Source organism: Acanthochromis polyacanthus, chromosome 2 (genome assembly GCF_021347895.1).
Source record: "Acanthochromis polyacanthus isolate Apoly-LR-REF ecotype Palm Island chromosome 2, KAUST_Apoly_ChrSc, whole genome shotgun sequence".
Classification (NCBI taxonomy): domain Eukaryota; kingdom Metazoa; phylum Chordata; class Actinopteri; family Pomacentridae; genus Acanthochromis; species Acanthochromis polyacanthus.
Window position 1 is genome coordinate 11,122,996 of NC_067114.1, and position 27,701 is coordinate 11,150,696.

Below are 27,701 nucleotides of genomic sequence, written 5' to 3' on the forward strand. Positions count from 1 at the left end.
GGTAGAATTTATTAAAATAATAGATGATCCATTTATATTTTCGCTCTGTATACTTGCTGCACAGAAGTAACTCTCAGCATAAGAGAGTTTGTCAAAACATCAGCCTAAGACCCTAAAATGCACTAATTTGCTTTGACTTAGTCACAATTGCAATGACTCCAGAATGTTTTCAGGCACCTTTTATTGAAAGGTGAAGTGACAGAGCAAAAATCCACAAAGACCAAACAACACAGGCAGGCACACTTGTGCAAAAAAAAAAGATAAAAATAAGCCTTATGCCATCTAAACAGTGCTCTCATACAAGAGGAAAATTTGTCAGTGCTCTGAGGACACAATCCAAAACAACACAAACGAGAACCATCAACTGCAAAATATTGCACTTAAGGAACTACTTTGGAATGTGCTTATTATTATTATTTCAGTCTTTAAATATAGATTTTAAACAACAAATAAAAATCTTTAAATATGAATTCAAAATCTCTCAGAGGCATTATTATCTATTGGACCTGAGAGATTGTACTTTAACATTAGAGTGTAGATAAATATACATTTTCTTTTCTACTGTAGCATTTATTACTCCTCATCCAAAGTACCAGAACCAGAATGTATCCTTACATGTGCATCTAATTTAATTAAATATATATTTCAGCACACTATTTACTTGGTCCCTAAACAGAAATTATCGTAATTTGCTGCAGCAAACCGTCAATTTTCCATTCTAAACAAAACCTATCCACAAAGCCTCCCAAAACGTCTTCGACCCTTCGAGCGTCGGGGTCGTTTGATTCAAGTGAGTCTGAGTGTGATGATATGGTAAACTGACAGAGACACGATGGTGACTGTGGTCTCCGTGCTTCTGCTGGTTCTTTGGTTGTGCCGTTTCTCAGCCCAAAGATCTCCATCGTGTCTCGCACAGAGTCCTTCTCTCCTTACGTGTCCTCACGTCGGTTGTAGTAGTCACTGAAGAACGTAAAAATACTGATAACCACACACATCACCACGAGCAGCGTCAGGGCGATCAGGAGAAGCCGCCGACTCACGTTGACCTTTGGACAAAACCGAGTGAGAATAGCCAGAACCTCCTCCATCCTCCTGTGAAGATAACACACTTGTATAGTGCGCAGTACATTTCTGATACAAAAAATAAATAAATAAAAGCTAATCATTGATGCTGGTTTTGTTTCCCAAAACAGTCTAAAAATTCATATTTACTGTGGCAGGAAAGACAAAACAGATGTGAAAATGTATTTTCCTGCTGAGAAGTTATTTGTAATTATTGAAATGCTGACTAGAAAAGTTGTCTTGACTCTCTTGTTTTTACTTCATTAAATTTCATTTCACCCTTTTCTCTGCCTTTATGTCTACTATGAATGGAAAACCTACACTACCACTCAAAAGTCTGGACACATCTTTGCATTCAGCGGTTTATATTTATTTATTTTCTACATTATAGATTAACACTGAAGACAACAAAACTATAGAAGAATACACAAGGAATTATGCTGTAAACATAAAAGTGCTAATCTTCAGTATTAATCTATAATGTAGAAAATAATACAAATAAATAAAAAGAATTGAATGAGTGTGTGTCTTTTGACTGGTAGTGTATATACAGCTAGATACAAATTTGCTCTCTATTATTTGTAAAGTTTTTAGTTTTCTTCCCTGTTTTTCCCATTTATATATAGATTTTTTTAAATGAATGTATTAGCTACAAAAAATGGATTTAATTCAGGACATGCATTAGTGTATCTCAAACAAAAAACAATGTTTTTTCCTCATTTAGCTCTCTCTGGGTGCAAAATAACATAAAATGTACGATGACTCAGAAATACTGTTTGAAGAGTACTGTGTAGCATTTGAATAGAACTTGAAGGCTGGTGATTGGCTTATATCTCGTGTCAGAAAAATGCAATACATGCTCTGTGCTTCTTCTCGTTTTTTAAACATCGCAGATTGAGTTTACCTGCTGCTCTTGAACCTCTTTCCGCTCTCTTCATCCTTATGTTTCGATTCCAGCAGCTTCTCTGCAGCGTTCTCCTCTTCACATTTCTCTTCCTGCAGTGCTTTGCTTTGCTTCAGTCCCTCCTGATAACTGCATTTGAAATGTTCCCATTAACAGCATAATACGGGCACTCATTAGTCGCATAAATGTGGTGATTTATGATGAACAACAATCATGTCACCATACTGTGTTTGTTTATGTACATTAACAAGCAGCAGAGAAGGCCTCACCCTTTATTGTACGCCTCCTCCTCGATCTTTGCCTTGATCTCGGCTCTGATCTCCTCCAAGTTTACAGAAGGCTTGGCCGGCTCACTTTCCTGCTCCGACACACTCTTTCCACTGCATTGTTTCAGATAGGAAAGAGCAATCAGCTTTGGACACCACCACTACCACAGCAGAAGTTATGAAACAGTGCAGATCGAGGTTCCATCACAACACTGTGGCCTTGTCTCTTAATGGACAAGCTGCAGAGCCGGCTGAGTGGAGGGTTTGCATTACCAATGCCACCACAGGCATGGTGAGTGCAAACAGAAAAAAACAATAAAAATGGAGCGAGCACTTTGCACATTTGTTATTGCTATTCTCCCCAGAGAACTTCTCGCTCTGGCACTTGAGAGCTCAACCGAGCCTCACTATATAACCACAATATGACTGGAGCCTCACGCCTGGATTTTGTCAGACTCTTCCACAAATGTTTACATTACGACTCAGGACAGCAGATCCCTCCACTGCAGCGGGGTTTGATTATTTTTATGCTTTCAGCGTTATTTTCACCCCACTGGGACTTTCTGTGCACTGTAAAACACATCCTGAAGGTCACACAAACAAGCCAAAGTTCCATCTGCAGCACAAAATGCTTTTGATAAGAATGATTAGAAGTTGAGGTTTTTTCTCGCTCCATTGTTTCGAGGACAGTGGACTGACCTTGAAAATCCAGCAGTGGCATGTGACTTTGTGTGTGTATGTGTGTGTATAAGCAAAACACCACAAATACACAAAATGTACCATTCTGCTGCTGCTGCTGCTGCTGCTGCTGGCGGCTGTGCTGCCTCTGGGGTGGTGCTGCCTTTCACATCATTTGCTTCACACTAAAGAGGAGCGAGTAGAAGAACATCACTGCTTTCTAACAATAAAACAACCAACAGTAACCTTTCATATTTGATGAAATTATGCAGCATTTTTCATTTTTGGAGCTAAAACATTAAAAAAAAAACCAGTTATTTATATCAAACCATCAGGGAAAGCAACAGAGGAAACTGCTTTGAAATACTGACAACCAAAACCTTTTGTGATTCAAACATTGAACTTTATGTAGAGTTTTGGTACATGCTGTTCTTTGTATACTGAATATTTGTCTACCTCAGTATTCACAGGAAGGTAATGAATGAGTGCGTTTTGTAAATTGGTTCATTACAGCACTACATAGATACACTAAATGAATTTAACTGCACTGACATCTTGTTTATTGCTGTTTAATGACTATTAAAATCTTAAAGTCACCTTAAATCCTTTAGATAAGGGGACCAAACCAGACACTGCTGTTGTGTGCACTGCCTTTTATATACTTTTATGCTGACCACTGAATTATAACAACACTAGACTGTAGGTTTACATCAAATCGCTTTCCTCAGTGGAAAAAAAACTGCCAGGACCGAGAGATTCTGTCCTCAAAAAGCTGAGTATGTTTCCAACCCACAGATGAACTTTCATTCAGCAGTCACTGTGGAAGTGCTGGATTAAATACTTGATGCCTCATTTCCCATCATCCTCGTCCTGACATGAGGACAGGAAGACCTACCAGGGCAGGAAGAGTAGCACCAGCCGCGGGTCCTGCGTTGGGGCTCGGGACAGCTGTGGCTGGGGTCTGACCCGGGATGTTGAGGAGGTTAAACTTGGGCACCACTGCTACGCTCACCCTGCGTCTGGGCAAAGCCTACAGGAGACAGAACAGACAGAACACGCTACAGTCTGTTTTTGACCTACAGAAACCCAACGATGCCACTGAAAGAAGACGCAATTTTTAAGGTGAAAAAAGAAACATTACAGAACAACAAAAACAGAGGAGCATGTCTTTGGTCCAGACTAGACCTGAATAAAAATAGACAATGTGGGATATCATGGTTCAATATTCCGATTACAATATGACTTGTGATAATTAAAACAGTTCTTCAAAGCGTAGGCAAGCAGTTTCTGTGCCGATTCAACAACAAAAACATGATTTATCAGTCAGCACATGTCCAGACTAAACCATTTCAGCAACTACTTGGTGGATTGATGGATAAAAATGATGATGAATGATGCAATCTTGAGGATGAATCCTAACAACTCTTCTGATTTCCTGAGTTTTCTCATCCACCACTGTGATTTTCACATTTGTGATTCTGAGAAACATATCTGAACAGCCCCTTAATTACAAATATATTGAACAGCGAGCTTTAAACAATCCAAACAGCTGTTTAGACGCATAGATGCATCAAGAAAAACATAAAATCACTAATATTGCATTGACCATCCTTTTTTCTTATTCTGATTGATATGGCACGTACTATATCTTTTATTTTTTTAGAAAACATCAGGCTACAGTGAAAAAAATAGCATTAAAAATTTTCCACAGCCCATGGTTGCATCTTTAAATACCTTGTTTTGATTGGCTAAGGGTCAAAAATGAAAATATATTCCACTTCCAGCTCTGTGAAAAGGGGGAAAAGAACATGAAAAACATACCTTTCCAAGGGTGAGGGACATTGATCTTGATGGCCGTGGAACTCCATCATCTTTATAAAGAGAGCAGAATCCAGCATTATGAGACACTATTCATTTCATGCTGGTATTTTTCAGTCATCAGCAACAATAACACAGCAGTAGTTTACTCCAGTTAGAGTGGAAAGTTCTCTGCTGAAAATATGCTCAAAGATCCAGTCGGCAGATATGTTAAAGAAAGATACATGCTCTGTCAATTTCTAAGCATGGAACACCTTGTAAAAAATACAGCAAGAGGTTGTCTGAGTTTAATTCTCCGTGTTTCCTTTCTCTTGGGATCATCAGTGTAGTCTTACCTCCAGTGTCTACAGATCCTCCATAACAACGATTAGAGTTCTGGTTGGCCAGCTTCTTAAACTCCATCAGCTCTGCATGATCCTTCTCATACGTCCTCTTCAGATTTTCAACATATTGCATCATGACTTCAGTGGCTTTGTTCATACGTTTCTCCTGTAAGACAATAAAATAAACGTCTCTACCTCATTATTGTGACATTTTCGACTAATTTTCTATAGTTTAAAAAAAGATTTATTCTTTTATAATGTCTTACTGTTACTGCACAGTCTTGAGAACAGTCACTTTCATATCACTGTATGAGCATGTGACAAATAAAAAGTCTTGAATCTTGAATATTGAAAACCAAGTCAGAACAGGCCCTGCTTTACAATTTGTGATGCAGGGCTTGTTGCCAAAAAAACTGCCGACAAACTGTTAGGCAACCTAAAACGCCTAAACCTGATAGTAAAGAGAGATTTGAGGTTGGAAATTTGCAACACCTTCACAATAAAATACACAATAACCTAATGATTGGATATCTTTGACTCATCTTGTCACCTCATTGACTTTTAAGTGAATTTCTGTTTTTAAAGTTGTGTTAATTAAGCTGACAAACAAGCTGACATACTTAGCTAAGTAACCCCTACTTTTATCAAAACACTGAAAGCTTTAAATCATAAAATTGACTGCATGTTCTCATGTTTACTGCTCTTTCTTGATCTCTCAGATCACATGACCTGCTCCACATGATGTCATTTCCTCCTGAAGAAAAGACTGGCAAGACTCCAAGAGTTAATATAAAGTAGTGTGTGAGTCAAGTGTGGATTTATATCTTCATAAATAACTTTAATTTTCAAGTTTACTCAACTGTATATATAGTATTAAGAAGAACGTTTCTCTAAAAATGCCATGTGGTGTTTGGGTATAGGCGGCCATGTTGATTTTAGGCCTGAAAACAGCAAAAAAGTCAACTGTGATGCCTGCCAACTGTGTTACAAAAAGTCCCGCAATTATATATTGACCAAGCTGATAAGGGAGGGGAAAGACAGACAAAAGAAGTAATTTGTCTAAGTGGTTTAGGGTTTTAAATAGCTTTAGACCTTTGTACTGCAGAAACAGTGAATTTGCTCTTTTTATGCTTGTTCGAGACAAAATCCTTCACCGCAGTATTTTAAATGCTGCCAAACCGGTACTGCAGTGACTCCAAGACATCCTGAAGGAGACGAGTATCTTTCAAACAATAAGATATCTTTTATTTTTGCACAGCGCACCAAATTTTGCTGCATTTTCCGTGTCTGCATTGTCATCTGCATGTGTGTGTGGCTGCACCTGTCGAACCGCTCCGACTATCTCTGCTCTGCTGGAGAGTCGAGTGGCGAGTCGGTGCAGGACGGCCACCGTCTCTATGAGGCGCTGATAGGCTTCACGCTGCTCCAGGTTCTGCCACTGAGGTGAAGTCATCTGAAACACAACAACATCTTGTAACGAATCTCAGGAAGACAAAGCATACATCACTGTCCCTGTTGTACCTGGGTTTTGGACTCAGATAAGATAAATATTTCCTGTGGGGACACTTCCAGGAAACCTGAAACAGATGAATGAGCATTGAAGAGCCAGCAGGAATTCTTCCTTCTCCTGAGTTAATCTACAATCAACTGCTGTTTTCGAGGACTGACCTTCAGCGCTCCTTTGAAATCTTCCAGCTCTTTCTCGGTGTCTTCCTCCGTCAGATTCCTCTCCCTCTCCGCCTGTTTGAGCCGCGTCTCCAGAGTGTAGTTGTCATTACGAAATGCCAGTGACAGCTGGACGAACGCGTTCTGTGAGAGAGGAAATTACAGCAATGCAACACTCAGATTGGCACATTAAACAACACATTAAAATACAGATGAGCTGCAGGTGATGGCAGCATACCAACCCAATGGAATAAATCCTAGAAACCTGTCCACGGCACAGTAAACACACAAATACAGGATAAGTAGTGTCAGTGTGGTTGCTTAAGTCATACTGACGTGAAATTTATGGGTTCACGTGTGATGGGGAGTCAATCAGCCCCAGGACGAGCACGGGGAACAAGCTGCGACTCTGACATTTGACCCCTGATGTTTTGCTACTTTGATCAAAGCGAGTCTGGACAGTTTTCCTACATACATGGGCCACAGCTGAGAGGAAATATATGACCTCTGACTGTCCTGATCCAGACGCATCCCCGAGGGAGCAGTGAGAGGGGCTGCAGCAGGCGCCCGACAGCGTCACGAATGTTTGCATTTTTCTCTGCAGGAAATCATTGCGAGTCTCTTCGGCCAGATCAGGAACAGAAAAATCACTTTTCCTGTTGACAGAAACATTGCCAAATGCAAGCTGACAATTTCCTGACAATTAACTACTCTGGTAACATAACAGGTTGTTGTAAACATGGGGGGTGAAGGTTCAGCTGCAAGTGGAAAATACAGATTCTCCCACAACTCACTTGTCAAAGGTGGTCAGTTCTGTGACTTATTATATTAGGAGTTATGGGCAATTCATAACTGTGGATCATTGGTGGAGTGAGAACATTAAATGGAGAAAGAACATGGCACAAAGCATATTTTTACTTTCTTTTTCTACTTAGCTGTTAAACTACAAAATAGCTGTATCTGTAAATAAGTTGAGTCTGTACAGCTGAGTCATTAAAGTCTTGTGTATTGTTCCTTTTATACAGATTAAACAAATATAACAGCTTAAATAATGAGTTTCAGAGGTGATATTTGGCTTCATAATAAACAGACAGATATGAGAAGCTATCCATCTTCCCATCAAACTCAAAATGACACACATTTTTTTGTTTTTGTAGCTGTCTATCATCAATTTTAATAAAAAAAAAAAGTCTTTGAAAAAGAAATGGAACAACAAGCACAATCAGATACCAACCTCAACTTCTTTCTCAGTGAGTGAGGTGCACTAGAGGAAAATCAGAGAACAACAGTTAGACATAAACAGTAACTGAGGCTGTTTTTAAGGTGATGAGGGCTTAAGCAGCAGCTTGCTACACACCAGCCCGGCAGGCCGCGGTGAATGTTTGAGTTTTCTCAGCATCACATCTGAAATGTTAGGCATGGCATCGGATTTCTCCTTCGTCTCCTCACTGCTGGCTGGTTTGGGAGAAGATGAAGATCCTGTGGACACATCACTGCATCAAATCACATCTAAAAAGAATTAGGTGGGCTCTTTCCAGGGAAATTTGTGATCCAAGTCCTAAATTTTAAACTTCATGTGGGTCAATGTATAATTACGGGACATTTTGGAAACATAGTTGACAGGTATCACAGTTGACATTTTTGCTGTTTTCAGGCCTAAAAATCAACATGGCCGCCTATAACCAAACACCACATGGCATTTTTACAGAAATATTCTTCTAAATACTATATATACAGTTGAGTAAACTTGAAAATTAAAGTTATTTATAAAGATATAAATCCACACTTGACTCACACACTACTTTATATTAAATAACTCAGAAGCCTTGTTTTTTTTTTTACTGTTAATAAAAATGTATGCAGATATATCTCATGGACTTCAAAAGTCCCTCAGTTATATACTGACCCATGTGCAAGCTGACATATAATCACATATCTTTACATAGCAGCAGCCACAGTGGTTCACTTGATTGAAAATGCAGTACACCAAGAGGAGTGTTATCTATACCTGCCTCATTACTTCTGTTTTATAGTCTCATTTAAATACACACATGACGGTAATTGCAACTCACAAGACATTAAAACTCCTCACAAATTGAATTAGCTGCAAAAAGGAACTAAAATCTCCCATATCATGCCACTTTGAGTATTTGCAGTTCTATATCTAATTGTCCATTTTAATGTAAACTAATGCTGCTTATAGATTTCCTGCTCATGTTTAAAGAATAAATGTTTGATCTTGTACACAAAATGAGATGATCTCAGTGAAACTGCTGTTTTAAAAGACACAAAATGCTTTTATAAAAACTGGCAGACTGATTCAGTAATGTCAAATGGCTATGAATGTATCTAGTTTTCTGTCATTTCTAACACCAAAAAAAAAACATGTTCATCCCCTCTTACACATCATAAATTCAGCTTTTCTTTTGTAAGAGGAGGAAGGTGTTATTCATTCTCCAGCTGTTAAATAATCATATTTAAAGGTCTCTAAATAATTCCCATTAAATTTAAAGAGACACTTGTACATTTTTCTACAAAGACTACTTTTATCTAATCAGGTCAAAAATTGAAAATTAATCATTTTGGTGTTCAAGCACAATGTTGAGTTAAGTGTTCCGGCTGTCACTTCACAGGCTCATTCTCACAGCAGTCAAATCCAAGCAAATTCTGTGAGTCTCAGTCCTCTTTCTCTTTCAAAAATGCACAACAATAACTTCCTGACTTCATCGGGTGGTCTGTGACCCGCTTACTTTAACAATCATGCCATCTGCTGATGGAAAATGAAAACAGCACTTGTCTCTCTGTTATGAGGTTGCCAGTAAATGGGTGGCACAGACGGAAAAAAACAAGAACATATCATCATTTTCGGACTCAGATTTTCGCTGAGATTCAGGAAGTGCACGCCCTTGGCGACATTGCTGGATGTGCTGCTGAGAGGACTTTGTGTCGTGCGTGATGAGGGAGCTTTTACCTTTTTCCTGTTCAGCAGCTTCGCTCAAGTCTGGTAACTTGGATCCCACAATGCTTTGGTTACGCATCAGCTTGTGCTCCTGTACATGGAAACAAACCAAAACATTCTTTTATTATTCTCACAACATTTTACCCAAAGGGACATTTGATTGTATAACGAGAGAATGACAACAGCAAATTGTAAACTGCTGAAGCAATGCTTTACCCTCTCTGAGTTTAGACAGTTTCTGCACTGGCCCCGGCTGAGTGGGGAGGTCCTTATATCCTGAGGACTTGAACACAGCATCCCTGGGTTTGTCTGAGAAAGTGTCCTCGGCTGTAGGAGGAAAACTCGGGGCTCCGTTTCTAGAATTGAGGCTGCCTACGGTATCCCAGGAAACAGCCCTCATCAGCGGAGGAAAGGCCCCGATGGTCTTGATCTCTGCGGTGCAGGGGGCCTGCTGGGTGGGAGGTCTGGGGACAGGCTTGGCCACCCCTGTGGCCGGGGCCTGGTTTGGGTTTCGACCTGAAACCTCATCTGTTTTACTGACTGAGGGAGGACTCTTCGGAACAGCAAGATCACAGTTGTCCTTCTGAACCGCAAAACGAGGCGTCAAAGTTCCAGACGACACTTTCCTTTTCTCAGGCGCCTTCCAGTCCACAAACAGCCTGCCCTGAGGTCAGCGACACAATAATACCAGTATTAATACATTCAGTATTTCTGTGTTTTTATGAGATAAACTCACACAGATTTTATTAGACACACTTTGGACTTGGCACAGAGGTGATTTTAGCTTCCCAGGCACTTCAATGTCAAATTCTTTTTTTAACCTGATGAAGATGAAAGATTCTAACTTACAGGACATTAACCTCTACAAAGCTTTCTTTCATGTGCATTTGAAATGATTATGGTTCTGTGTTAACAAAGAGAAACAGAGTGAGTGAGTCTGTAAATCTGACCTCTTGATCCTGGCTTGTTACATCAGACTGCTCCCTGCCTGAAGGAACCTCCAGATGCTACAAGAGAACAAATCAACGTTCTTGTGTAAATAAAAATATTCATATGATTAGAATCAGGCACAGTTGATTTTTAATCCTTTGAACCCAAAGCAGTTTCTGGGTGTTTTTTTGCTCCTGTCACATGCAAATTCACTTTTCACTGCAGTAGTAAAGTCCTGCACTTCTATGGAAACAGCACAATCATGGAAGTACAGAGAAAATATATTTTGTTCAATATGGCACAATTTTTGGTTTGATAACTTATTTTACAAAAATTTTAAAAACCTGGGAATTACATTTTTCATTTATTTCCGTACCTGTCTCTTATCTGCTCTGTGTAATCACAGGTTTATTTTCTAAATGAGACATGTTGGACAAAGTGATAATGATAAAATATCACAATTTTAGGTTTAGATTTTGTTATTTTTCCCAACAAAGACTGTCAAAAAGTTCAAAATCCAACAATTTTTTTTCTGTTTTTTTATCATTTCTAGCTCTGGTAAATCATGTCATTTTGGATGTTTTTTTTTTAATTTATAAAGGTAAAATGGTTTTCAAAGTTGGAAGATTAATGCTTTAAGTAGGTTTCTATTTCAGAGACGGCACAGCAGAGACACTACATGCTTCAAATAAGGCAAACAAATTAGAGCAGCATTTAAGAATACAATAAAACAGGAATAAATGAACACTGTTGGTTTTATTTGTGTGAAATTTATATCAAGAAATGTTTGCATGACACTTGAGACCATTGTGAGTGAAAACTGAACTTGTGTAACAATAAGAAGCATTCCTTTACCTGACCGACTGGCTGTGGGCTGACATGGGTTGACTCTGAAGGTCCTACTAGTAAAAAAAGCAAAAGAAAACAAACCATTTTGATCAACTCCACAACAAAGCGTCAATAAATAATAATCTCAGACAAAAGTACAAACCAGTCTGAGGGGCCACAGTCAGTGAGCTGCTCCTCGATGAACATGGTGAGGATGATGGTGTGGGAGGTGGAGAAAGAGCTGCAAAGAAAATGAATAAATCAGATTCTTTAAAGTTACCAACCACAACCAGATATTAAAAAAATATTTAAGGGTGAATATATAATTGCAGGCCTTTTTGTAACATAGTTGGTATCACAGTTGACATTTTTTCTGTTTTCAGGCCTAAAATCAACATGGCCGCCTATAACCAAACACCACATGGCATTTTTACAGAAAGATTCTTCTAAATATTATATATATGGGTGAGTGAAATTGAAATTAAAAATTCTTTATAAAGATACTGTAGCATCACTGTTGACATGTGATAAATCCACACTTGACTCACACACTACTTTATATTAAATAACTCAGAAAGCCTTGGAGTCTTCCAGTCTTTTCTTCAGGAGGAAATGACATCATGTGGAGCAGGTCATGTGATGTGGAATTAACACACTTCCTTGAGAGGTGTTTTTTGTAACGGGGAACTTAGTAGAAAGTGATTTCTCGGACACAGATTGTTATTTTCCATATAAAATTTGATACATTCCAAATAAATAAATATCTGTCATGATTATCTCAACTTAACAAAAATAACACAATCAAAACATTTTTGAATAAGCTCACTTTGTTATTGTTTAGCTAATTAGAAGGTTGTTGTTATTTAGTTGACATTTTAGTTATATCCAGTCATTTTTTATTAATAAGTTATTGTTCCCATAATAAATAATTATGGAATTTGTAAAGACATGATCATAATGAACATAAAAACATTTTTTTTAACTTTTAATAAAAACGCATACAAGACATATCCCCTGGACTCCCTAAATTATATATTGACCCTTAAAATTCATTTAAACACTAAGACAGCATGTGAGACCTCACTGATTACCACTAATGTTTCTGTGTCTGAGTGCATGTGTGTGTCTGTACTTGCGCTACCTGTGGGCGAGTTGGTGAGGCTGCTGGTGGATCGGCGGCCGCGACGCGTCAGAAATTGATCGCTGACCTTCTTGGCCTGTTCGAGCAGCTCCAGGTTCTTCTGTCGATCCTCCTCGGAGAGCTGCAGCTCCGGGAGCTGATCTTTGACCAGGTCGATCACGTTACCTGTGTTGTCTGAGAAACACAACACACACATGAACAGAAATGTAGATACACAAGCACAATTGTTGTGATTCTGCAGTATTTTCTACATTTCTGCAAGCTATTGATACATAACATATCCAAGCAAATAGAATGCAAGGGCTGCACATTGGATCAGTGGTTAGCACTTCTGCCTGGCCTGGGCCTGGGATCTTTCTGCATGGAGTTTGCATGTTCTCCCTGTGCATGTGTGGGATTTCTCTGGGTATTCTGACTTCCTCCCACACAGGTTAATTGGTAACTTTAAATTGTTCGTAGAGTGTGCTTATTTGTCTCTGTGTGTAGCCCTGTGATAGACTGGTGACCTGTCCATGTTCCCTCTCTTCACAATAAATCAGCTGAGATAGACTCCAGCCCTCCAACGACTCTCATGAGGATTAGGCATTGTTTAGTTCATGGATGAATCCAAATAGAATTAAGCACTTTTAGACAGACAACAATCTAAATCAGTGGGCTTCTTTTCCAAGTATATCAGCACATCATCAGGTAGATCAGAGAAGCTGCATCTCAAGTGTATTTAAGTGAACTTTCTCGGTTGAAAGTCTCAGTGCGGGGAACGATTCACAGATGGATGTGAGCCAATAAATCAGGTGATGAGTGCTGGTCAAGTCAGTGATATTTCTATCTCCTCCTCTCTTGAAAAAGTTGAGCAAACTGAACATCAAACGTAACCACATCATCAAAAGCATTTCAGGCATGTGGGAGGATTCACCGACTCATCTGTCAAGATACAGATGACCAAACTTAGCCCAAACGTAGTGACACTTCATGAGTAACTATGTAAAACGAGAAAACTATTTTGTTTTTAGTCCTGCTTGGAAAGACCAAAGAGGTTTTAAATAAAGAAAGTGTTGTTATAGCAGTAATAGGGTTACAACTGTCCACTTAAGAAGAGTGCACATGGAAAAACACTCCAGAATAAAATTGGTGGACTAAAACAAACGATGCTAAAGATAACATTTAAATAGTTCTCATAGTGTTTATTTTAGATACTTTAAGCTGCAGTGTGTGTGTGTGTGTGTGTGTGTGTGTGTGTGTGTGTGTGTGTGTGTGTGTGTGTGTGTGTGTGTGTGTGTGTGTGTGTGTGTGTGTGTGTGTGTGTGTGTGTGTGTTCTTGTACTTGCTACATGGTGAGTACCATTTTCTGCATTTAACTATCAAAGTGAGGACATTTTGGCCGGTCCTCACTTTGAACAGCCATGTTTGAGGGTGAAGACTTGTTTTTAGAGAACAGGTATGAATTGAGGTTTGGTTAGGGTTAGGGTAAGGATTAAGTTTAGGCAATCAGTTGTGATGGTTAAGGTTAGGGTAAGGCTCTAGGAAATGCATTACGCCTATGGATGTCTTCACTAAGATAGAAGTACAAACATGTGTGTGTGTGTGTGTGTGTGTGTGTGTGTGTGTGTGTGTGTGTGTGTGTGTGTGTGTGTGTGTGTGTGTGTGTGTCTACCCACCGACTGTGGTGATGGGTCCTCCAGAGGACTTTCTGGTCATGCGAGCTCTGGGACTGTGTGGCCTTAGAGAAAGAAGAATACTGATTCAGACACACACCGTTTCTGGGTAGAGCAAAAGAACAAGAAGAAATTATTTTAGGGGCTTTTGAAAGTGAATTTTATTACCTGGCCTGCTCCAGAGGATGTCCATCTTGCTGGACAATAGCGGCCTGCTGTGGGTAGACGATGGTGGGGGCGGTCATGATGACAGCTCGACTTTCTGCTGGTGTAGACTGAGGAAAAACAACACAACATAAGTGTCTGAGTTACGAAAGGTTTCAGTAAAAGCAGGGTTGGATGAATCTGCTGTGTAGCCCTGATGAAAAACTAAGCAGTGGCAATTTAACACCACTATAGTTAGGAGGACGCACAAACCTGAACTGATAAGCAAATAAAAACAAGATTTAAACCAGCAAGACTCAGAAAAGAAGACATTTTGACTAAAATTAAAGCTTCAGATTAAGATTTTAAGGTTCAAACTTAAAGGTTTGCATCCTGATTCTGGCTAGATTGGCAGAAATCCTCCCTAAATAATGCTATTTCACACATACAGTAAGAATCTGGGATGTTCTGAACTTGCAAAATATTATTTGCAGCACAATATTGCTCCTTTTTCAGGGCTCCTTCACTAAATCCCCACTTGATTCCCATAAAGCACTTAAAGGTTACTAGACAAGGGGTGAGAGAACAGATAAGATGTCACTCAATTGTAGTTTTACAGCATAAAATGTTTTTCCAGCTATGAGAGGCAAGTACACAAACAAACACAGACTCATGTCAAACACTATTTCCTTAAGACCTCCTCTAAAAGCTTATAGCCATAGATTCCTAATAAAAGAGACTTCACTGATGGCAGCACAGCAGACAGGCTGCAGCCTCACTGCTGTGCTGCAATAAAGGTGGATGCTTTTATAGTGTTGGCATATGCCCTGGAGATCAGATTACACAGCTTCATTACATTCTGCAGAGATGTCTTATCAGGCCGGCGTGTTTATGAGCGACTGCAGTGGAAGACAATGTTCTCCGATGTTCACATTGTTTAACAGTTTACTGTGTGCGACATGTTTGCTGAATCTGATCATATCCTCCATATTGTTGCTCAAACGCTCTAATCTTGAAGGTGTTCATGAATGAAAGGCTCAGTTCATCCACAGGTGAACAGATTTAAATTTCATTCACTATCACAAATATTAATCGATGCAGAAGTTTTGCGATATTCATCTCTGGAATTGTACACAGTGAGTGAGTGTAATATGTAGTTCTGAAAGCAAATTGAGTTTTTCAAGTACATTTTTTTAAAGATAAAGTAAGTAAATTTAGATATAAAAATAGAGCATGTTTCACAGATATTAAATCACGAAGTGCTTTACAATAATAATAAAACTAGGATAAAACAAAACAATAATGCTAAAGGTATTAAACTGTTAAAACGGGGGAGCAGCAGCTGAAATAAAGTGCATCAAAACAATAAATAAATAAAGCAGTTACAGGTCAACAAAAGAGCATAATTGCAAAACTTCAGCCACCTTTTAAGACTTTGTGGAGATACGCACACACACACACACACACACACACACACCACACACACACACACACACACACACTCAGAGAAATTCCATTTGCAGAAGTAAAACATCCATCCATCCATCCATTCTTTATCCTCACTAGGGTCGCGGGGGGTGCTGGAGTCTATCCCAGCTGACTCGGGCGAAGGCAGGGGACACCCTGGACAGGTTGCCAGTCTGTCACAGGGCTACATATACAGACAAACAATCACACTCATATTCACACCTACGGACATTTTAGAGTTGTCAATTAACCTCAGCATGTTTTTGGACTGTGGGAGGAAGCCGGAGTGCCCGGAGAAAACCCATGCATGCACAGGAAGAACATGCAAACTCCATGCAGAAAGATCCCAGGCTGGGATTTGAACCAGGGATCTTCTTGCTGCAAGGCGAAAGTGCTAACCACTACTCCACTGTGCAGCCCAGAAGTCAAATATTTTTAGTCAAATAAAACTGTTTACAGGGAAAGATGGTTTTCAGGATAAATTATGAAAAAATGGCAACTTTTTTCTTTTTTTCCCCAAAGAAAATCACAAATGTGTCCTGAATGACGCACAGAGGACATTTTCTACAGACAAGGTGTTCACTACATAACAGAAAAATCTACATTAGTCTTCACCCTAAGCTGATTTCAGTGAGTTCTTCGGAAAATTCCTCAGCTGTGGCTCTACTTTTGGTGATTTATTCTAAAAGCCCAGCAAAGTGGCCTTCAAAGACTCATAAAACATCCAAGAATCAGCAGAATTAAAGGCAAGTCCTAAACAATTTATGAGACATAACTGTTATATGAGCTAAAAAAGTAAAGTATGTACCAAGTTAAAAGCCAGTATTTGCAGTACTGGTAATTTCTGTTCTCTGCACAGCAAAGCCTCAGTTAGATAACAGCAGAGAGCCTCTCTAACAGGAGAGTGTTGGTAGAAGAAAAGAACATTGTGCTCTCAGCTGAGAAGGATTAATCAAAAGCTTCTACTGGTGAGCTGAAAGTAGCATGTTGAAAGGGAAGAGGGACTCATTTTGAGGGCTAGACTTCAGCAGGAACGTTGATGGAATTTCCTTTCGGGCCAAACGGATTATGGAGTTGTTCGAAACAGAATATGCGATTCGAAAAGTGACAACTCACTGTGCTGGGAGAGCTGGAGGAACTGTCCAGCTCCTCGGGAGAGTCCTCCTCCTCCTCAGGCAGGGTGGGCATGACGGGAAGCAGCGAGGGCCGAGAGCGGGTGTGGGGGAAAATAAAGGGTCTCTCAGCAGCAGCAGCGTCACAGGACTCCTTGGAGATACGGCCACTTTGTTGAAGAGGAGCTTCCTGCTCTAAGTGTTCGTCCTCCTCCTCCTGGAGCTGTAAGATCATCAACACACAAAACACAATAGATGAAGAAATGTTCAAAGGAAAAGTCGATAATCCTCTCTGCTGTACTACAGTTACAACTAACCAGACTGCCATGCAACAAACAAATCCCAAAATAGAAATTCTTCATTGAACTGCTACAGCGTGTTTGCAAATCTTCCCAAAAGATGGTCAGAAATAAAACCTCTGCCTTGAAACTGTTGCTGTCCTATGACTCACATATTTGGCTTTTGAGTTTTCACATGAGAACTTTTTTAGATATTTAAAAGGGAAACATTTAACTGTGAGGTACAGTTGGTGACAGCTGCAGCGTTCTCTCACACGTCTGAGGCTTTTTATCATTTATACCATAAATAATATGACTGCACACTTAACTCTTGTGTCGTCCTGCGGGTCAAAACTGACCTGTTTTAAGGTTTGAAAATGGGGGAAAAAAAACTGATGTTTTCACAGCGAAACTTCTGATGTCCACATTTTCAACATTTTTGGGAAATCTTTGAACATTTTTTGGTGGCAAAAAAAGAAATGTTAAAAACGCTTCTTAAAGAAAATATTAGAAGTATAACTTATATATATGTAATCACTTTAGATATTTTTAGGATTTTTTGGAGGATTTTTACTCATTGTTTGAAAATATTTACAAGAATTGTCTTGCCAAATTTGGGGGATTTTTTTGAAATAAAACTTTTAAGGGAAAACTTTTACGGAATTATTGGAATTTTCTTCCTGAAGATTTAGAACATTTTCAGAGATTTGGGGAATTTTTTGCTGAATTTTTGGATTTTTTTCAGACAAGGAAACAATTTTTTTTGGTGCCTGTAAATGAAGACAACAGGAGGGTTAAAGGAGAAACATTTGTATGAGTACATACGTGTTTTGTTTTTATTATGGACATGCCAGACTACACAAATGCATGCAAAAAGACCAGCTGCACAGTCAACATACTGCTATTACACTATTTCACTGATACACAGGTGACTGGAATGCTCCACGAAACAAATGATCAAAAATGCAGAAATGTTGTGACTCATTTTTGAGGAAGGAAATGCTTTTAACACATTCAGTGGAGCGTGTTCTGATAAGAAACGCTGAACTCTTACAAGAAAACACCACAAGGCATCTTTAAGTTTGCAACTATGCTTATTTAGTGCTTCCTCAGAAAATGATGCCCTAAAAGTCTTGGTTTCTTCTAGATTTAAGACGCAGCAGTTGTGTCATTTTTATCTGTTGCTTAGTGGAGAGAACTCAAATGCAGCATCTCTGCTTTACAACTTCACTGATCATAAAACTAAATAATAAACAGATATAGCACTCATGGTTGAGCTCGTGAAACCAATGCTCCGTGTGTTTTTCTTCCCACACTGCCACTTTCATCAGGCCGTTGCTGTTTTGACCACAAACACTGACTGGATGTTCTGTGTTGTTACAAAACTCTGCTACATTCAGTGTACGTTGCTCTCACAAGCTGACTGAGGCAATGAGCTCCTGAGGGACACTGTAAAACAAACACAGGGGCTTGTGGATAAATTGAGGGGGGAAAAAAGCCAGTGAGTGCACGCCGCATGGAAGATTACTGAGAGGAGAAACCCTTATTATTGTAGAGCCTGCACTGAATGTTTTGTGCTTAAAGTCAGTCAACAGTGAATTTATTAAAGTTCTGTTTACTAAAGTTGAAAGTGAAAGAGAAAGAATTGTTGTATTAAGGACGATGAGAGCATGAAATGAAGACAAATTGCAAAAGATACAACCAAAGAAGACAACAGCAAACAAAATAATGCGCAATTTAGTTTTGGGAATAAAGAAAACATTCACTGCTGCAGCTGAAGCAGTTACACAAAAAAAAATCAGACATCTTCTTTAGACAGAAAGAAGATAAAAGAAAACAAAGATATAAACAAAGTCTGTGCCATGCTGCATATGCTTACTATTTTACTGATTAATCATTAAATAAAACTATCAATCATAGATTAGTTTCCTATCGGACAAACTGATGTCTTGAAATGATTTATCTACTGTTGCGACAAATATTCACATTTGAGATAATGGAATCTGTGACCTTTTGCCATTATTTCTTAAAAAATCAACTGAATGTTTATTCAGTTGGCAAATTTGTCGCTGATGATTTGTTTTGCCAATGAAATATTGAATAATGGGTTATTTATTGCAGCTACACGTCCTTTGAACACTGCAGCAGTTATGTAGCTCAGTGAACTAAAGCCAAACATGGCCTAATTTAGTCAGCAGTTATGTGTGCAACTTGTTTGAACCATTGTTTGCCGTTTCCTTTTTAGCCACTAATGTATGCAATATAAATGTTGGGTAGTTTTAAACCCTTGAAGGAGCAGGAGCTGCACTAAACACTGCCACAGATGATTGAGTTGGATGCTAATGTTTCCACATTTCACCCAAATAGAAAAGATTTAGCACGACGCCACTACAGGTGCATCTGTTCTCACTGCCAGTGCTGCTTTTAGTCACACTCACCAGCTGTTGAAGAAGGCATGTAGACAATGAAAGGTGTGATGAATTATTGGCTATTGTCGAGGTATGGCATGCACTTAGTGTGGAACAAATCCTCTGAGAATTTGGGGCCAAATATGCAGAGTGCTGCTCAATGTCATCACAAACATGACAAGTTCTTGGGATATATAGGGACAGAAAGGCTGTGAGTCACTGGGAGGAAATGGCTTGTTTAACTCTCTCCCAGTGAGCTGCGAGGATATTTCCTGACTACAGGAATACTGCTATACAGGAGAATATTGGCTTGTCTCTCTTAGTCTGTAGAAACACGTAGAAGAGACACTTTACACTTTAAAAACACTCTTTACTTCACTGTTGCTGATTGTTTCTCTCTGTTGTGAAGAAACAGAACATCTTAAATGTCGTAACTGAAAACCTAAACCTACTTTTTAGTCTACGTCTTCAGTAATTATTTATCAGTTTAGATTCTAAGAAATCAGCTGCAAAGTTCTGCTGCATATATAAATATGAAATGAGTCACTGGATGTTTCTAAGTAAGTGCTTCTGAAGTTCAGGGGAGTTTTGTCAACAACCACCTGCAGTTTTCATGTCATCGACTGCATCAGCTGCTTTTTCTCAAAATTTGCCCAAATATGGGGAAAAATAAAAAGAATAACAGAACAAAAACACTGAACAGTTTGCAACCAGTGTATCACCTTCTGCCTTGTCTGTTTAAGCCTCTTTAAATGTGTTCTAAGCACTCAAACAAACTCATATCTTCCGATGAAAGAATTCTGCTTTTAATGACCGCGATAAAACTTGTGCTACTTGAAAATGCTTCAACACAAACAAGATGTCAAGCTGCACTGCAGGAGGTTGGTCGGTGCAGAATGTTTCCCAGCACACCACGAGACGGAGATAAATATTGCAGAGTAATTGAATCAGTCACATTATTTCCTGTGGGGGGAACAGGACAGAACATACAAGCCGGAGTGCAGATAACTCTCTGAACACAACTCTTTCCTCATTCTTACACAAGCAGGAATAAAGAAACTTATTCGTCCATCAGAACCATCACAGTCAGAATCAACTTCCCAGCCCGAGCTGTCTCAGATGGAGGAGATGGAGGGAACCTGCACCCTCCTCCCCTTCTCTGTTACATAAGCCCACTCCCTCTGGCCAGATTTGTTTAAAATTTGGTTGTGAAGCGCAGAGTACAGGGCCAGGGGAGGAAGTGGTTACCACAGAGGCACGATCTGAGATAACAGAGCAGAGGAAGTGTGAGAAGAAAAGAAATGGATGCACAGGAGACAGATGTACGGTCGGGTTAGGGAGCAGATTAAGTCCACAATTCAAGGCAAAGGAAATATGACACACAGCAGATCATGTTAACTCACTCGGGCAGCTACGAATCAGACCACCAAGACTTCATGCACAGGTTGCAAACACACTGACAGAGCTGAACCTGCATGCGTCCCCCTAAAACATCACCCGCTCAGACCCCACAGCTCCACGCAGCCGAACCTGTCCACAGAGAGCGTGCACATTACCTGAGTCACCTCTGTAGTGCTGTGGAGAAACGCACACAGACACACAATGGCGCTGATCTCTCCGTCTCAGACCGACTTCCCACAGTCAAACTGTCACTCTCAGCCTTTTCCTCAGAAAACTCCTCTATCCTCGGGCTTCTCCTTCCTTCTCCGTCCCCTCTTGTTCCCTGTCTTTTTTCAGCAGCAGCCTCTCTTTCACTCCTGGGAGCTTTGACCATTAAGGAGAAGGGCTCTGTGCGCCTCTTTGGGCTGCTGTGGGAGTGTGTGTCTGTCTGTAAAGTGTGTGTGTCTGTAAAGTGTGTGTGTGTGTGTGTTCTCAGGCTGCTGGTCCTCTGATCATCCCTCAACCAAAACCTGAAGAAACTTAAAGAAGCGTGTTATTTTCTTTTCCTGCACGGTTTGTTTTGTATCTCTTGTTCTACGTGAGGGCATGTTTGCAAGGGATTGATAGGTAAATTGTGTCCCTCCGATGTGTGTTTACTCTGCTAACCAGGAGGAATCTGTGCATCCACTTCCGAGCTCTCGAGGTCCATTGCTGGGGCGATCTGTCTGAACCGTCAAAACATCTCTCTTACGGGCTGCATATTAGTCCTGGGATGGTTTGCGCTTCAGATGCCTCCATCGTCCTACATGTTGTGTAAACGAAGGAGCACAGTGGACACATTGTTTGGAGGGACACAGCTGATATTCACACCAAAATGCAGCATCACCATTTGAGATAATGTGAGCTGCTGATCTTAAATGCTCAGTGTGAAGAGAAGTTTTGATGAAAGGGGCAATTGTGACAAGAAGTCACATGCTCTTTTTGCTTATTCCAACTTGAGGAAGGTTGTGTTTAAACTTATTCACGGTTTTACTCAGATGAACGACAAAGTGCGATAAAAGAATCGACACACGCAAGTACAATTTCAGCATTTGGTAAAGCTACTTATTGTGTAGAAAAATGGCCCTTGTGACCAAATTATATTTATTATTAGACCTGTAATACTGTTATATCATAGGCATTTTTTATGTAGCAGGCTGAGATGAGACTATTTTTTTGAGAACAGGTTCACAAACTAAGTGGTGGGTCACAAGATAAATAAAGATGAGTACCGAGAGAGGAAATAAGAAAGAGGGTTCTGTGACACAAATATGTCTTTGTTTGACGTTTCTCCCATTTCTCTTATTCTGAAACAATGGATAACTGTTCTATTTGGACAAGTTGAAGATAAGTAGCAAATGTTGGATGCCACTGGTTAAATTTGATTTGTAAGTGTTGTATTTTCATATATTTTGTAGAACCTTCACAGTATTTATAAACTATACATTGGTATATGCGATTACGAGCAGAAATATCTGTTTATAATAAAAATACTGCAAAATGCAATCACAGGAAAGATATATGTGTTGAGAAATACAGTACATCATAAAAAATGTACTCACACCTGCTTATAACTGCACTACTGTGTGTTATAAGCCATTTATACACATTTGTGTGCTGCTTTTACATGTTGGACAGAGGAGCTTCAAGAACGGTGTGACTATGATGGATACTTGGAAACTAAGGATTAAAAAGTACAGTTTCTTCTTATGAATTACAGTGAGTATAAAGTAGCATAAAATGGAAACACTTAAGTACTACCAAAGTGTACCAGAATGAATGCACTTAGTTCCTCTTCACCACTGTCCAAACCACAGCCAAACAGCGAGGTCGCACTTCTTCTATCTTTACATAGTATCGACCACAAAAAGAGCTTTTCTCCACAACATCTTCAAAAAGCGCAAAAGACACACAAATACACACCAACTTCAGCATGCATTTCTGTGTGCTTCTACACACAGAGACAAAACTCTACAGTTATCGAGCAGGAGGGAGTCTTACCTTGGTGCAGCTGCCTGGTCCTGAGCCACCTGTTAGAGCCAGAGCACAGACAGACAGAGACTACAGTTGATTTGCATTTAACAGGAAAGCATGTGCAATGCAAATGTCATGGGCCAGTTAACAAAGAAAGAAGTGAGAGAGAGAGGGAGAGTGTGTACGTGACGTGCATCAGAAACAGAAAGAGAAAACAAACAGTGAAGACATAAATTGAGTTTTGTGTCCTGTGAAGCTGATGCTGGCAGTGTGATACTCATCTCATTGGCAGAACTATTGTAACTCTTGTTTCAGGAAGTCTTCCACCCAGCCCACCTTTATAACTAGGGGCAACAATAACCTGGCAACCGTGTCGAGCACACGAGGTGCTTATCCGCTGGTTGAAAGCTCTCATCGCCTGCTTTAGAGGCTCTCTGGAAAAGGTTTGCAGTATCGTGGCCACAAAGCACTAAATACCTGCAACTCTCAGATATTACATCAAGCACCACCAGCACTCAACAGCAATATGTCACCGTTAAGGTAATTAAAAACCTATAAATAAACCAGTGTTAGTTTAACTGCTTTAATGTTGCTGATTCGTTGATGACACTTCATGAATTTTGACCCCTGTAAATCAGACTCCAAAACCACCAGACTGATGCAGCTTTTCACAGCCAGAAATTTACTTCATTAGTACACAGATCATTCAGAAAAAAAAACAAGGAAATCAATCCAAAGCAGTATAATTTTCCTCACTGGATCACAATCTTACTTTTCCTGGAAGTGTCCAACCTGACCACAAAATAACTCCTGTTCCAGCTTCAGAGATTCTGTTCTTTCCACCTTTCATTTCTAGATTTCCCATCAAAGAGCTCATTGTTTACAGCTGCCACACACACGCAGCGCATTAGAGACCCGCTGCTTTTCTAAACTATTTATATTCAGTCTTCAAGGAATCTCTATGCATTACACAACCAGACTATGTCTCGGTTTTAAACAGCAACATAAAACCTAAAAGCAAGTTTTATCTCTTTGCGATGTTACAGTGGTAAGACTAAAGTTGATTTAATATCTCATATCAATGTTTTATTAGTGTGAGGAAGGCAGTGGAAGGAATGTAGAATAGTTTTATTAACGCCTTAATGGAGGTGGAGTTGTGCTTTAGATGGCATCACCAAATACAAAAGCACCACTGAAGCACTGATAGACATAAAATGTCAACATTTATTTTTAGGATTTGCTTCATTGTGGTCAGTCAGTTCACCCGCTGTTATTACTATGAATATTTGTACAGAAGATCGTGGTTCTTTATCATGACAACCATGATTGAAACAGTAGGCAGAATAGTTCTCCTTTCATGCTACCAGAAGTGTAATATTTGCACTTTTTAATTGAAATTTTACTGAACTAAAAGTCCACTCTTCTACGATGCATTATTGTACCACAAACCGGGTACACACCAAAATTAAATGGATTATTCCTTTACCCATGATCCCCCTCTCCATCAAGGTTCATGAAAATCAGCCTGGTAGTTTTTACATTTCTTTCTTTTTCCCCCAGTTTACACACACATTCCACCTACTGTGTGCAGTAACTGATACCTCATCCTCTTATAGTCTTCTACATTGTATCATCTGTATATAATGTTCTCTGCATTTTTTGCACTGTGTTTTTTCTTATTTATTCTTGTACTGCCTTTATACTTTTGGAGCTGCTGTAACGGTGAACTTTCCCCACTGTGGGATCAATAAAGTTTATCTTATCTTATCCTATTTATTAGCATACTGATATTAGAAAGTAGTGTAATTATAGCTGCAATAAGCCTTTAGCATGGCTGTAGACTTGTTTATGTGACTGTACGTGAGTCCTGTATGTTTACTTGCATTGTTAAACTTTTTTAATCTTTCAGGATGCTTTGTCATATGTATTTATTTTATTAATAGGATTTTACTTTACTGTATATATGTGTTTAAGAAGAGCTTCTTTGTGTTTTGATGTTGTTGTACTTACTGTTTTATTGATTATTATGTGCTGCCCATTATAAACAAATAAAATAAACTACAATTCACTATGTGGAAGATGAAACCTTCCACATTCCAGATCGATGGACATTAAACTACACTAAATGTACACTGTAAAAAAAAAGGTTGTTGTTTTTACAGTAAAATTCCGGCAGCTGTGGTTGTCAGAATGCTACCGTAAAATTACAGTAAAACATTTTCTCCATTTACGGTAAAGAAATGTATTGATATTGTTGATTTTAGAGTTAAAAAAACATATGTCTGTTATTCACACAACAGTATATCAGTTTGACCGGTAACAAACTGTATTTTTTACATGCAATAAATACAGAGATTGCCATGTTACTAGTTATAAATATTGCAGCATGATTCCATTACCAGTAATACATATGTTTAACTGGGAAAAACTGTATTCTTTTGAGAATTAAATGCAAAAATTACAGTATTGTTAAACATATCACAGCATTTTTCTATTAAAAACTGTGCAGGAGTGGGGAAATGTACTTTTTCCAAGAGAAAAGACAATCTATAAAACACACTTTTCTCCTGATTAACCAACTTACAGCAACTCAGTGTTATATAAACTGCATCAAACTGTTTTAGAGTTTACAGATTTTACTGTCATGGTTTGACAGTTTTTCGCCGTAAAACATTTTTTGCAGTGTAACTATATAACAAACATTTACTGTTCATCCTACAGCAGCTTTTGGACGTGTGGATGCACCAGCATGGCACTGGACAATGTAAACTTTAGACAGAAGGCCATAAAACAAACAACTGCACATCTAGAAAACTACTGTCAGCTCCTTTAAGATGTAAATTCCCCCCTCTGAGGCCACCCACGGGTTCTCAGCAACCTCAACAAGCTCCAAATCCTCCTCTACATCAGAAATAAACAATTGAATATAAAACTGGGCCCTTTGAGCCACTGGCTCTCTTTCTAGGGGTTGAAAAGAGTGACCTTTCCTGAAGAGGTGGAACAGAAGGAATCATCCTTTGGCCAAAAAGAATTATTGTGGCATTATTTATACTGAAAATATGTGATAAAGTGAGAAACGTCACTTTTTATAGTGCAGATCTATCAGCTTTCCTGCACGTGAGCAGGAAAATTGCTTATTGTTGATGGCTGAGAATACAGATTTCAGTCTTTTGGTGCATCTGATGCTGGAATACGAGGGCAGGTAGCTTAGTTTAGCATAAAAACTGACTGCAGCTTTGAATTTCCTGTATTGACATGAAGCTTACCAGATTCTAAACTAACTTTCTGCAAGAAAGCAAGTAAGAATTTCTAAATAAGATGAACAATAAATGTGCTGCAATTTTTTCCAGTCCCTAAAAATCCATATTCTTTCTCTCACATTTCAGTTATCCTGCTTTAACGCAACTAAAAGCTTGTGCTGCTACTTTGTAAATTGCAGATTATAGTTTCTCTGCATCTTTATTTAAGTCTTTAAGGACAAATCAAATGTTGATAAAACAGGCTGAACCACAGGTGCTGAGAACATGGAACATAACTCACAAGAACAGCAACTTTGCTTTAAAAAGCTCAAAGTATTAAAGTGATGCATGCCTCCAAAAATATGACCCTCATTGTGTTTACATAAAATCATTCTGATCTCCCCACTTTTCCCCACGGCCCCCTCTGATAGAAAACATAGCCTCCCTAAAAGCTTATTCTCTCTTCCGTCTCTCTGTATCAGCTGTTGTGTGCGATGTAAATATGCAGTCTATTTTCAGGCATCCTCAGGGATTTCCATCAGAAAAGGAAGTAACTTTAATTCATCTGTGTCTCACTGTGCACCCCCTGTAACCGCCATAACTCTGAAGGCGTATTTCTGTGGTGCGGTAACCATACCATTCATGGGTAGCTGTGGAGGATCGCTGACTTCTGGGATTGGAGGAGATGGAGGAGGACGCTCTGCTCCGTCCGACTCTTCAGGCTCAGACACAAAACTGGTGGAGTCTGATCCAGGATCAGCTGGCAGACTGAGTGCTAGGGGCTTCAGGAAAGTACAAAGAGAACAGATTTAGTACAACATTACAACATTACTACTAGTTTTACTAATGTTACTAGTTGTACAAGTAATATCAGTGGCAAGATATAAGACTATATCTGTACATAAGACACATGAGCAGTGTAGGATATTGCCAACAAGACATTGTTTATCCTGGGGTGGATGAAAATTTCCACAACAAATATATTCATCATCAACATATCTTTACAACTTCTGCTCATGAAAATAAACATAAAGCCCATACAGAGATTGTCTTTCTGGTGCCCAAAAAACAAACAAACAAAAAAGATTTACTATTGAATATTGTCAAAATGTATTTTGTACGTTTGTAATTTCAACATTGACTCACACACCTTTTTTAGGTTTTGCAATTCATGGAATTTTGTACTTCTTTTCTCTACAAAACACAATTAATCCTTGATTATAAAAACATACAAAATGCAGATGTCGCTGTAAACTTTTGTGGTTTATGCGTTTGAAAAATTCTTACTGGATTCATTCGGACACACATAGAAATAAAGCTTTTCCGTTTGAGCCACATGTTTCTGTAATTTGCTGTTGCTTTTCTAAAATTTATATTTTCATGTGATTTTCTGTGGATTATAGTTAAACAAAGATACAGCTAAACTGTTACGAA

The 27,701-nt window shown here is 39.1% G+C and overlaps 1 protein-coding gene across 1 annotated transcript in view; it reads right to left on the reverse strand.

Annotated features, from left to right (window-relative positions):
• Positions 1-164: 164 nt before the first annotated feature.
• The window catches only part of mrvi1 (murine retrovirus integration site 1 homolog), a 35,091-nt gene continuing 7,554 nt past the window's right edge, over positions 165-27,701 (reverse strand). The window contains exons 18-39 of the mRNA XM_051941113.1: positions 26,905-27,049; positions 23,056-23,084; positions 16,954-17,172; positions 14,395-14,501; positions 14,230-14,291; positions 12,575-12,748; positions 11,597-11,674; positions 11,461-11,507; positions 10,626-10,682; positions 9,892-10,339; positions 9,688-9,765; positions 8,074-8,195; positions 7,951-7,980; positions 6,720-6,860; positions 6,373-6,504; positions 5,064-5,217; positions 4,732-4,781; positions 3,806-3,940; positions 3,013-3,095; positions 2,236-2,346; positions 1,967-2,095; positions 165-1,092 (exon numbers count right to left, since the gene is read on the reverse strand). Coding sequence (XP_051797073.1) covers positions 930-1,092; positions 1,967-2,095; positions 2,236-2,346; positions 3,013-3,095; positions 3,806-3,940; positions 4,732-4,781; positions 5,064-5,217; positions 6,373-6,504; positions 6,720-6,860; positions 7,951-7,980; positions 8,074-8,195; positions 9,688-9,765; positions 9,892-10,339; positions 10,626-10,682; positions 11,461-11,507; positions 11,597-11,674; positions 12,575-12,748; positions 14,230-14,291; positions 14,395-14,501; positions 16,954-17,172; positions 23,056-23,084; positions 26,905-27,049 — 2,694 coding nt within the window. The 3' untranslated portion in view covers positions 165-929. The remainder of the gene's footprint in view (positions 1,093-1,966; positions 2,096-2,235; positions 2,347-3,012; positions 3,096-3,805; positions 3,941-4,731; positions 4,782-5,063; positions 5,218-6,372; positions 6,505-6,719; positions 6,861-7,950; positions 7,981-8,073; positions 8,196-9,687; positions 9,766-9,891; positions 10,340-10,625; positions 10,683-11,460; positions 11,508-11,596; positions 11,675-12,574; positions 12,749-14,229; positions 14,292-14,394; positions 14,502-16,953; positions 17,173-23,055; positions 23,085-26,904; positions 27,050-27,701) is intronic.